This window comes from Alligator sinensis, unplaced genomic scaffold, assembly GCF_000455745.1.
Source record: "Alligator sinensis unplaced genomic scaffold, ASM45574v1 scaffold98_1, whole genome shotgun sequence".
NCBI classification, from domain to species: domain Eukaryota; kingdom Metazoa; phylum Chordata; order Crocodylia; family Alligatoridae; genus Alligator; species Alligator sinensis.
The window spans coordinates 697,577-709,800 of NW_005842058.1; the positions used below are offsets into that span (position 1 = coordinate 697,577).

The 12,224-nt window shown below is 49.0% G+C and overlaps 1 protein-coding gene across 2 annotated transcripts in view; it reads right to left on the bottom strand.

Moving 5' to 3' along the window:
* Positions 1 to 5,512: 5,512 nt before the first annotated feature.
* The window catches only part of GFRA2 (GDNF family receptor alpha 2), an 81,166-nt gene continuing 74,454 nt past the window's right edge, over positions 5,513 to 12,224 (bottom strand). Inside the window, exons 9-11 of one of the 2 annotated variants that reach the window (XM_006022983.3) lie at positions 11,641 to 11,816; positions 7,611 to 7,664; positions 5,513 to 6,851 (exon numbers count right to left, since the gene is read on the bottom strand). In XM_006022983.3, the coding sequence (XP_006023045.1) occupies positions 6,723 to 6,851; positions 7,611 to 7,664; positions 11,641 to 11,816 (359 nt within the window). In that variant the 3' untranslated portion in view covers positions 5,513 to 6,722. The remainder of the gene's footprint in view (positions 6,852 to 7,610; positions 7,665 to 11,640; positions 11,817 to 12,224) is intronic. The other variant, XM_006022984.3, reaches the window with a different exon arrangement.

Below are 12,224 nucleotides of genomic sequence, written 5' to 3' on the forward strand. Positions count from 1 at the left end.
CAGGAATTTCATCTGAAACCTCATGCTCTGCAATGCCTTGTGACCCACAAACTGAGGAAGGAAAGGAGGAAGGGGGGTGGGAATTTGCAGTGGACAAAACACACATCCGATGATTAGCGCAAGAATTCAGCTGGATACCTTCCATCTTTGCTGAAGCGGCTTCACGGCATTCTCCGAATGGCTGAGAGCACTCATCCCAGCCCCCAGTGTGCTATTTTAAAGAGATGGATAAATGTGCCTCTCTCACCCAGACTCCACTTTACTGTCTGCCTATGACCTGACATCTCTTTGTCATCGTGACAGAGCCGTGCAGAAATCATCAAAGTAGCATTGGTGTTAGCAGCTGCCTTTTCAAAGCTGCACTGCCGAATCACCACTTTGGCCCCTGCTGCTTCAGAGGGAGCGAAGAACAGGGGACAATGATCCCTTCTCCCTCCTTTCAGACAGAGGAAAGCTATCAGGTCTCACAGAGGTCTCAAAAAGGTGGGCCATTTGGTGTCCGCCCCATAAAGCAAGAGCCTGTTTCTTTATGCAACACCAGCTGAAACGAGGCTGCCCACCCAAGAAGGAGACATTGTCTCATGCAACCTGTAAATAAATAGTGAAACTCCCTGGGACAAGACATCACTGAAGCCAAGAACAGAGAGAGACTCCAAGAAAACTGGACGTTCAGAGGGATAACAAGAATTTCCAGCATTATGATGGATGAGAGCAAAACAAGACTGGAAGAGGTATGGAGCCTGGTGCTTCAGGACATGAGCCAATGTCTAACTCTTAGGCTAAAGTTACATGTTTGTCTGGGATAGTATAGTATAGTATAGTATAGTATAGTATGGTCCTGCTTTGAGCAGGGGATTGGACTAGATGTGACCTTTTGAGGTCCCTTCCAACCCTCACTATGATTCTCTGTTATGCCTGCCCCATACTAAAGCTGTGAAGCGTTAAGTGGTCTTGAAGTTAGACTATGCTGTGAGCAGACACATGTTAAATGTTAATGCCACGTCTTGCCTGCACCGTTCTGATTTGCCGCTATAGAGCTGGCAAGCAGGGTCGTGGCTAGGAACCAGGACCCCTAGGCATTATCCCTGCTCTGGGTTGGGGTAGGGGGCTGGGAGCAGTGCTTCCTGAGATGCTGAAAGACTGCAATTTTTTTGTTTCAGCTCCATAGAGCAGACTGAAGTTACCCTAACTTGAGCAAGGCAGCATGGGCCACAGTTAACCCTCTCCTGAAGTAACCTAGAGATGCTCAGGGGGCACGTATGTTTTAACAAACTTTAGAGTGCAGACACTCGCATTTGAAGTGTCCCTTGTATGGTTTAAGTGTAATGTGCAATTTGACCCTTAGAGGGGAAGTTGAGACATGGAGATAAGTAGGGGGATAGGTTATTTGCCTGTTACAGGATTCTTACACTTTCTTTAGAAGCATCTAGCTGCTGTTGGAGGCAGGACATTGGGGCAGACTGACCACGGAGCTGAGCAAATCCATGCCCCATGCTTCCCAAAAGAACAGGTGCCTTCAAACCCTGCATTGTGTCCTATAGCAGCATGCACAAGGTTATCAGCCCTTTGCTCCCTGAAACCACTCCCTGCTCGGATGAAAAGCAATGCCTCTAAAAAAAACCCATCTAAGGCTCAGCAAGGCTGTCTTGGATACTGCAGGTAACTCATCAGCATTTTTATCCCAACCCCACAATAAATATGTGCCATCTACAAGTGCCAGGGCATACAGCAGCCTGGGAGGTGTGAACTACCTGGATGGAAGTGACACATTCATCAGCGCAGGCGATATATTCGTACCTCAGATATAAATATTTAGCAGCACCCATGCAATCTGTGTGGATGTAAGAGTGAGTCAGAGAAGGGATAATTGCATCTAGACAGACCAGGAGTATTCAACAGCACAGCAGATACTTTCCACCTGGCTGAATCGGGAACACTTGGCAGCTTCACGCAAAGTGCGTGCACTCTCGGAGGCTGCTGCAGCAGTCAGCAGCACAGCAGGTGCATCGTACTGAAGGGCTCCTGGAACAGCATGGAGGGGACACGCCGCAGAGGAAGGCCCGGCACGCTTCGTGCCACAGCCGCAGGGCTCCGACTTAGACATTTCAACAGCACGAAGAGAGCAGGGCTACCTGCGCATAATGAATGTCCAGCAGTCAGTCCATTAGGGATAAAGGGCCATGCATCAGGTAGAAGACAGATCTGATGGAGGAGATCAAGGATGGGTCCAGCAGCTAAGTTTCACTCTTGGGTTACAAAACATCGGTGAGTTTGCAGATTACAGCTCTTCAGGGATAAGCCCTACAGTGATACCCAAACAACCAAAGATCTGGGTCTCAGCAAGCCAGAGGGATAAAGCACAGAGGTGCTGATGCCTGCAGCGTCCATCGACCTCAGGATGCTCATTGCCTGTCAGGTTGCCAGTAGTGCTGCCTCAAAACATCTGATCTTTGCGGCAGGGACCTCTCCCTGGTTCTGTATACGTGTACAGCGCCCAGCACAGTGAAAGCCCCGAGTCATAACAGAGCCTCCTAGGCATGACTGCCATACAGGTCATAGTAATAAATATGCCTGTACTGACTTCTGTACTGTTTCACCCAATATCAAAACCCAGAACCATCCAGACACCAGCTAGGTGTAGCCCCCCACCTCTGCCAGCCAGGGTCTCCTTGGCCAAACACCTGGCATATGGAAGAATTGAGCTCATGTCTTTTTTTCACTTTGTGATGTTGCACAGAGGCCATAAAAAAGTGGGGATTTTTTTCCACTCGTGTGGCTTTCCTATCAGAGAACAAGACTTTCCTACCATGGCACGCTCTAGGACTGACCCCAAAGGGGAAAGCCACGACCCTAGAGAAGCCAAGCAAATGAAACCCGAGTCAAATCAAGAGGGAGATTCTTTCAACCCTATTTCTTTTGTGTTGATACCTTTTTTAAATCTAGGGCTTGCATAACTCTGGGGAGCCAGGTGTCCTTAAATGAGAACCAAGGGAGCTCTCAGTTAGTGAGCCTCCAGCTAAGACCTTCCTACAGAAAATAGGGGCATAAGGATTGTCAGATCAGATTAGGCTGGGGAGGTGCAAGAAGCCAGGCTGTAGGTAGATGTGGAGCAGCCTGTTGGTAAAAGCAGCTCCTTCCTGATCCCCGTCTTGTGGTGAGCTCGTGCCCTGAAGCCACAGGATTTGTATTCCTTTCCAAGCTCTGGATGCTTCAAAGATTACAACATAAGCAAGGGGAAAAAAAAAAAAAAAAAAAAAATCAATCCACTAAAAAGAGGCCCTAATTCATATACCATACATTTTTTTTCTTTTGAGTCCTTCTTCAGGCACAAGGGCTGATGATTTCAGCTGCTAGCCAGCACAGGAGTTGGCCCTAACAGCCCCACATACTACTCAACTGATTGCTGCTCTCCTCCTCCTCTGGGGTCCTGCAAAGCTGTTGATAGCTTTCAGCACCAAACCACGTCGCACATCTGGTTTTCTATTTACACTGCCTGTCATTCTCTTAGCTGTTACAGCGCATGTATTGAAGAGCAGTCTGGGTTAGCAAAGTGACTCCTGTGAGAGAGGTGACATATTTATTTTCCCCTCGCCAACTTCCATATCAAATGTGTTTAGTTTTGCAAGTTTCCAAGGGGATATATCCATCTCCACCTCCCGTCTTCTAGCTCTAGTGCACTACTGAAGGACTAAGCTGCGTTCTTCTTGGCATCCTCCAGGGCCTCTGAGATAGCGGTGATAGGGAATTCAAACTTAGCTGGTACCTGGGCCCATGGGATTAAGTCCCGCTTGCTCTGCTGGGCAGGTGGCTTCTTGGAGTTACCAGTAAACTGCACAGATGTGACCAGTAAGTCACCAGCAGGGATGGGCAGCGTGATCCACTGGCCACAGTCCTGGCAGGGAGCCAGTCCAAAGAATTGGCAGGGGTGATTTCTTTAGTGCTGATCCAAAAGGGAAAAAAAAATTGTAGTGAAATGATTTCTTTAGGGTTGATCCAAAAGGGAAAAAAAAATTGTAGTGAACATGTGTTTTCAGTCAAAAGAACAATTTTCTTGAACTTGAACAGCAAGGTGCCATTTTGGGGTCTAGCGGTGGATTTTTCTCCCCCTTTCCTTTCCTTTGTGGCCATCGGAGAAATAGTTCACGGTAATGTCATTTTGAATGAAAAAATAGAAAAGGTTGACAAACACGTTACACTCCTCATTGGGGCTTCTTTCCAAATGGACCCACTGAGTGATTTTGCCATGGAGCCATTTGAGCGGATACAGATCTGCACTTTTGGGGGAGGGAGGCATTCATCCAAACTTTTTGGCACAGCGCATGAGTGCAGCTCCTCTGCCTCTCCTAAGGTACGAAAATCCACCCCTGCACAGTGAGTGCAAGCTCTGGGCATCAGACAATTTCCACCTCGGTCCTGAGGGACATTGCAGTTGTGGTCCCACGCACAGTGCTGCGGCTCGCTATAGAAGGGGCGAGCGCACAGCAAACGACCAACCATCAGCTTCTCTTGGGGATGATGATCCTTTTTTTCTTGCAAGGAAGTGTGCTTCCTAGGAAGCTTAACCCACTAAGCATCCCTTGACTAGCAAGGAGTTAAAAACACCCCGTGGAAGGCAGGCAGCCCAGCAGCTTCTTGCCAGGTGTCCCTTTGGGGATGCACAACCTGGTAATAAAAAAGGGATTATGGAATTGTAATTGCACAGGATTCTGTTGCTGCAAGAAGCAGGGGACTTGTAGCTAAACAATAGGGCATCTGGCTTCCATTGTTGGTACCGAGGAGGATTATCTCTCTGCTCTCCACAAAACCTCTCACCTGTCAAATTTCAAGTAGCCTCGGGAACAATGCGCCTCCCTGTCTGAAGTGACGGGGCCTTTGTTGAATGCATGGGAGGGAGGGCAGGAGCAGGGGACCTGAGTGTGTGTGTGGCTGGATTTGGGGGAGACTGCTAGGATTTTCTGCCTCTCGGATCTGTGTTCAGTAAGGAAGGGGCCTAAGGGAGAGAATTCCTTTCAGTTTGTGGGGCCCATTGCTGCTGAGTGAGGAGCGCAGGCAACGTGAGTAACGCTATACTCCCAGCCAGCGGGCTGGATTTTATGGTAGGGCACAGCACAAGGACCACAGCGGAAGAAGAAAGCTGAGCTTGCATGGAGGGGGGCGAGACACTAGACTAGAGCGTACAGCCCCATGCCCCACTTCAGAGGATAGGGCTGCAGGCTACAGCCAGCTCAGAGAGCATGGGAAGACAGCATGGACCAGGCGCTCGGAAGGGAAAACCACACTGTTTGCTTCTTATTATGTTTATTGGAGCCATTGGTTAAGCGTATTGGTCTCTCTCCCATTCCCAAAGCCCCCTGCAAGGCCGGGAGAGAGAAGGTTCTGTCCTTTGTTCTCCGTTTATTTTTTTCCATTATAGACATTATTAAAAAAAATAAACTTTACAATAATACATTTTTGTTGTTGTTGCCATTTGATCGTTTTAAAAAAAGGAAAGAAAGGAAATTAAAAAAGGAAAAAAAAAAGCCACACAGTATATGCATATGGTTATGTATATACATACATATATGTAGATATAGTTGGTCTCTATATACATACACTATATATGTATATATAAAAGAAAAGAAAAACAGAGAGTAACATCCGCAGGATTCCCTCCATGGATGGTTTATTTCATCCAACCCAAGCCCAATGGGATAAAGAAAACGATCTCCGTTGATGTAACGAATTGGAGACGTTGGGACAACATTACAATGCCGGATTATTTCTTCCCTTTTGCTTTTAAAATGTTTGCCAACCGTGGAAAAGAAGAACAAATGACAAGATCGAAAGAGCATCCCCTCAGAACTGGCAAAAACAAATCCTCTTGATCTCCGGCTGCCTGCTTTGTGATCCAGCGTTTGCCCATCGAACCAGTGATGCGGCCTCCAAGTAGGGAACAGGGGCCCCGTTGGAAATGTTGGTTCTTAGTCTTTCGGTATGGGCACCCCCGCTGCAGCCCTAAGCAGCTGCCCCATCTCACCGCGGTTCAGTTTGGGGGAAACGTGTTGCAACGCCAGCATGTGGATCTCCCAGGCTAAGGAATGCCAGACTTCATCTAGGGCGGGCGTCAAACATACAGAATTGTCAAGCAGCAAATTGGAACCGAAGGCAGTGGGGAAATGGGGAAATAAGGTCTCTCTCCATCTTCCTGTAAACTGCAGCTGCAATTTCAGAGTCCTTCTAGGAACTGTCCAGCTTTCCCTTCTAGACCAACCTTGCTGAAGCTCTGGTAGATCACCAAAGGTTTTCCCTAGTTCCTTTCACAGCTTCGAATCCCTTGTGTGCGTGTGTGTGTCTGTGTGCATGTGTGTCTGTGTACATGTGTGTGCATGGATGGGGGTGTGCATTCCTGTTAGTCGTGAGCCTTTGGGCTCTTGCTTTGGAAAGGAAAAAAAACCAAAACAACCCAAACACCTTAAAAAAAAGGGAAAGAAAAGAATATGGCCACAGTTTTCCCCGCTGGGACATGCGTCCATCTGGTATTCAGTGCTCCTGGGGCAGGTCCGAGCTCTAGTCTTGCGCGTTAAGAGTCTGGCACAAGGGATGTTGTGTATTTAATTCCTCAAAAGCAGAAACCTTGGGAGAAAAGTTGAGAAAGAGAATTCTTGCAAGAGTTTTCGTGTGCGTGGGTGTGGGCAAGTGTCTGTGTCTTGTTGGCAATTCCATTTCGACCCCGTTCCTCTCCTTTATAAAGCCAGTTTCACGAGAAAGAAGGAGATAGTGGAGAGGATCACTCCGGCTGAGTGTCGGCTGCTGGATGCTTTTGGGTCCAGAAAAGTATTCGGGTCTGGCATGCTGTCTGTGGGCAGCTGTGTCTGTGGAGAGGGAAAAAACAGGGTGTTAATTCAGTGCACAGCTGTGTGGCTGCATCAGGAGCGGGTCTTGCATTGGAAGGGTTTAGCTGCCATACCAAAGATTGTTCCAGCCTCCTCATAGGTATTAAAGATAGAAGGGGCCATTGCATTTGCTAGCTTGACTCCCTGCGTAACACAAGCCAGAGAAGTTCACTCTGTCACTCTTCCATCATGCCTAGTGACTTGTTCTGACTAAAAGCAAGGATGCGGTCTTCGCCTGCCAAGTTCAAGAGATGGAGACTCCACCACTGGCCTGGGTGATGTTTCAATGGTGAATTGTCATCACCACTGAGAATTTGGGCTACTCAGTTGTAAGTCAGAGTTGACCTGAAAAATGGGGTGGGAAACAATGGGATATTTCTTATTTTTCTGGGAAAGTTCCCAGATGGTGACTTGTGACCTCAAGTTAGAAACAATCTCAAAATCGTCTTTTTTTTTTTTAATTTTCAAAACTCATTCTTTCCCCTAAATTCTATGGAGCTATTATTTTCCCCTCTAAAATTCCTAAAAAGTCAGCCACCCTCCATGGTTGGCTGAAAGAAACTCTGGGAAAACATCACGGGCATTTCCTCGGCTTGCTCACTGTTGTCTAGCTGTATGTCTCCCGCACTTCAAAATTCAAGAAGCATCAGTCCCCTGGTGTAAAACACCCGTCTGCTCACACATCCATGCACCCGAGTCTGCTCCTTCCCTCTCCCCAAGATGCTCCTTGCCACTTACCTCTGAGATGCAGACATTCTGCTCTTTGGACTTGTTTAGCTTCTGCCCATGTTCCTGCAAAAGACAGAGCAAAGGATACGCTTAAGCGAGGAGATCACAGGGCCTTAGGCTTCAGGATCACATGTAGCCCGAAACTGGGCCTGATAGCAAAATAACATGAACCCCATTTTAGAGATCTGGAAACTGAGGCAGAGTCCACTGACATAACTTACCCAGGCTCACACACTGAATTTGTGCCATTCAGAGAAATAGGACCCAGGAGCCCTGACTACCAGTCACTTGCCCTCAGTGACAGACCACCCATGCTCCAGCCTTGAGAGCTTGCAACAGGTCAGAGACTAATGCCCATCCCAGACAACTGATTGCTCTTAACCAGAGTCAAACAGAGCATTAAGGGGAGAAGCCAGACAAATCCAGACCCAACTGCCCTCCCAACACATCCCTTGTCTTTCTGCTCCAACAGCAGATTCTCAACAATGCGAATCATTCTTGCTAGCTGGTGGCAAAGGAAAGCACCAGGCTGTTCAGTCCTCGTGGTAGCCCGACTCATCCCCCAGGCACGGCAGCCCATCCGGAGCATGCAAAGCATGGTTCTGAGGGAGCTGAACTCCTGTAGCTTTCTGCTGTCCTTGCAGAGCCAGCTGGCAAGGGCGTTTGGAAATGTTCACATTCTGATCACAGACCCTGCAATTATCAGACTCCCACATTTGCATGGGGCCTTGGAAGGCAGTTCAGAGCGTGTCTAGCGTTGAAACGTTAAGTCTCTCTCTGTGCTCCTTGCACACACTGGGGCTGTCAGAAAGGCTTTGCCGAGGCAAGAAGAAAGAAAACGGTCTCATCCTGGGCTGCTCGGCCTCTGCCGCACTCCTGCCCCATGGAGCTGCACAGCGTAGATGAGACTAATTCTTCAAATACACCTTCAGATTCTGCCAATTCCCACTGACAAAGTTCACACCACTCCTGTGCCGCCTGCCTGCAAGCTTCCAGCAGATGCACCCGACTATGACCTATACTGCAGGAACAGCCATAGGTCTCCATGTCCCAGGATAACAAATGCTTTCAAACTCCTAGTAACAGGCCCTATAGAGCTGGCGGCACAAGCAGCACATTTAAAACTCAAACGTTTAAAACTCAAATCCCAGCCCCAGCAAGACATTCAAATGGCGCAAGGTGAATTCCACCCTGCAAGCCATCCATCTCAGGACAGGAGTAGTTGCTGCCAGGACAGGAAGGGACCTCAGGAGGTCATCTAGTCCAGCCATGCTATAACCCAACCGCTGCCTGTACTCCCATTTACACACAAGAATCTCTAAGCTCAAGTGAAGTGGTTCTTCGCCCTCAAGCTAACCGGCTCGTTACTGGGTATGGGTTGAAGCTCAGACTCTGCTGATGCTGGAGCTAGGGATGCAGAGCAGACTCAGCTATGCTGTGCTGCTAAATGCAAACTGGGTGCAGTTTGGGTTTGTTTTGCAGTGTAAGGGCTGTCACTCCAGCGAGGGTAATGGAAGAGGAGTTCATTCAAGTGAAGGTAACTCGAGCTAGCACTGCAGTGAAGACAAGCCTTCACAGGAAGGTTGGCTTGTGTCAGATGATGACTTTGATGAGCCATCTTAGCCGACACGCCGTCCAGCAGGACTTTGTTGTATTTAGCACTGTCGGCAGGTGCTGGAGCCACAGTTATGATGAGGCTAAACACGTTGCTCCCTGTGTGCTCTGAGTGCAAAGTCATGCTTCACCATGAAGGTTGACATGACTCCTGATGGCTGTGCTCTCACATCACCTCGTTCTTCAGCAAAGCTAAGCCCCAAGTTAGCATCTACCAAGGAACAGGCACAACACTATATCTAGATAACGGGGACTTGACTTGGTGACCCAGATGCCCCTTTCAAACCCATATTCCTGTGTTGCAGGCTGTGGGGATAGCAGCAAGAGCCCTGGAGAGGAGTTAAGATCCTGCAACAGGCAAAGTGTCTCTACAGATAGATGTAGTGGTGTCACCACGCAAAAAGAGGCAAGAAACAGCTACCGTGGAGCAGCACGGGCAAGTATAGGCAAGGGCACACTGGGGTTTGCAGCACCTGAGCTCACAGAAAATCCCTTTAATTGTAAGCACATGTGGCTTCCATTAATAAGTAACGGACAGGCATTGCAGATGCCTGTGCTACAGTTAGGCTTCAAGCCTTTGGACCGCCCAGTGATACACAGGTTAGGTTTCCTACGGGAACCTTTGCTGAAGAGAGCAAGGGAGGGTGAGCTCAGCAAAGGAAGCATGCTTTGGAAGAGAGCAGGTAAAGCTGAAGAACAAAAGCACTAACAGGAGCCCCTCTCAGCCATTCTACAATAGGCCTTCTTTCAGTGCTGGATAAGGGTATAAAAGCACCTGAAGTCTCTCAATGGGAATGGAGATGAAGCCATTAGGCTATTCTCTCTCTTCAACACCTTCCTTTCATTCTTCTGCGACTCAAACAGTGAGCATAGAGGAATGGCCAGATGGGGATCTGTGCTGGCTGAGCAAGTAGCATGGTCTCACTGGGCTTTCCTGCCCATTTCAGAGCCCCAGTGCCTGAAGAGGGACCGTGTGCCTTCACTCCACACTGCCTCAGACACAGGGACACACATGGACGCGCACTTGGACACTTGCATGGCACTCCCAAGATCAGCAATAACAGAGCTTCAACAGACAAAGTAACCTTTTCCATTCCCTCACCCCAAATCACACAGCTAAAGAAACAGAGCAAAATGGGAACCCAGGAGGCCAGATTTCCACTTCCCCCACTTCTAATCCACAACCTGCATCCTAGCTCTGCATAAAGATGTCCCAGCTGAGCACACAGTCATGCTCTCACTCACCCTGGCATACAGTCAAGTAACTCGACTCGAGGCAATTTGATCCCAGTATAATTCCAGTGGGCTCAAATCTGCTTTGACTTACAAGTAAAGCTGGAGTAGTGCTGTGGAAATCAGAGAAGCCATGCCAGTATGAACATAAGAACCAGACCTGATGAGCTTAATGGTGCTATTCCTGATTTGCACTGGTGTCACCGAGAGAGGACTCGGGCCCCGCAGGTCAAAACCTGAAGTCTTTAACCCCGGGTTATATCCCGATTGCATTGACATGGGTGTAATTCAGGAGCAATACCAATAACAGTCATGGATTTGCAAGGACCAACTGAGTCTGATTCTGGAGCAGATCTTGAGTGGGGCCACTGCAGCAGGTGCAGCAGCATGGGCCAAATTTGCTGCTGACGCAGAGTCATGTAGCTTAACTGAAGGCAACAGCGGCTGCGTGGACTCATGAAAAATGCGACTTTCAGGTCAGGCCCACTTCAAGCAGAATCCACCTGCCCTATCACTGCTTGGTCTATCCTCATTCATTGCTCCCACTAATTTTTTCCTGAGCAGCCACCAGAAAGGACCTCTGCAGAGGTCATGCGGCTGCCTAAAATCAGCACTGGCCTCCTGGAAACTGATTCCCAGGCAAGAACCCTGACATGCACACACGCCCCTGTCTGTAAGCAAGCAGCAAACGGAGGAGCAGCACGGACAACCACGTTACTCCCCCACCCTTTCTCGCCACTTCGGAGGAGGACAGATCCGTTGAGCACGTCTCTCCATAAAAGGGAGCCGAGGTGCCCACAAAGGCAGCATTGGGGCCCTGATGTGCTGCAACTCTAGCATGAAATTGAGCCGCTGATTGTCTCATGGAGTGGTAACTAGAAAACATAAGATGTAACTACTCAAGCATGCCAGATCTAATTAGAGGCTGCCCAAGGGTGACATTGCTGCCTTCACGTGGGCTCACCAGCCTGAAGAAAGACAAGAGAGACTGACTTTGTTTCTGCCGAGTCAGAGAAATATCCTCCAATTGGACTGTGGGTAGGAGAAGCCCAGCTCTCGAGGCCCCCCAAGGTGGGGGTCTCTTCATCAGAGACCTCAGATGAACTACGTGTCTGGCCAAGTATGCCCGTGCCTGTGATTCTGCAGCTAAGATCCAGATCTCAGGTGGAGACGGAGTCAGACCAAGTCCTACCTGGATGGACGTGCAGGTGGTAATAACGCTAGTGTCGTAGAGGGTGTTGCTGTCGTTGACATCATCTGGCAAATTGGGGTTGTTTTCGGTCTTCGGGGGCACGGTGACAGGGGGCGAAGGGTTCTTGGGGGAGAGGTTCACATCTGTGCCATTGCCAAAGGCCTGAATGGCGTTCCCTGGAAATAAGAGGAGACACGGGATTTTAGCAGGGGAGGGAATGGGTTCTCTGTTCAATACTACCCAGGAAACTCGCTCAGCAAACAATCAACGTAACCAGGTGGGCTTTCCCAGCGGGATTGCCAATTCAAACACCTCCCCCATGAGACAGCACTCGATGCAAGAGGTGCCAGTGGGACCATGGGCAGGGCTCGCTTAGTTCTAGCTCACTGCAGGAGGGCAAGTCCTCGGGTTTCGTTTGCACACATACAACTTTGAGATGCCTGCCCCAACAGAGAGAAACAGGAGACACTGGCCAGCAGAGAAAGTGGGTGGTGGGGGTGGGCATCAAGAACATGTGGGCAGGATACTGCTTTTCTTTCACATGCGCTCCCTTTTTCCTGCTGCACTCTCTCACCCACACTCTT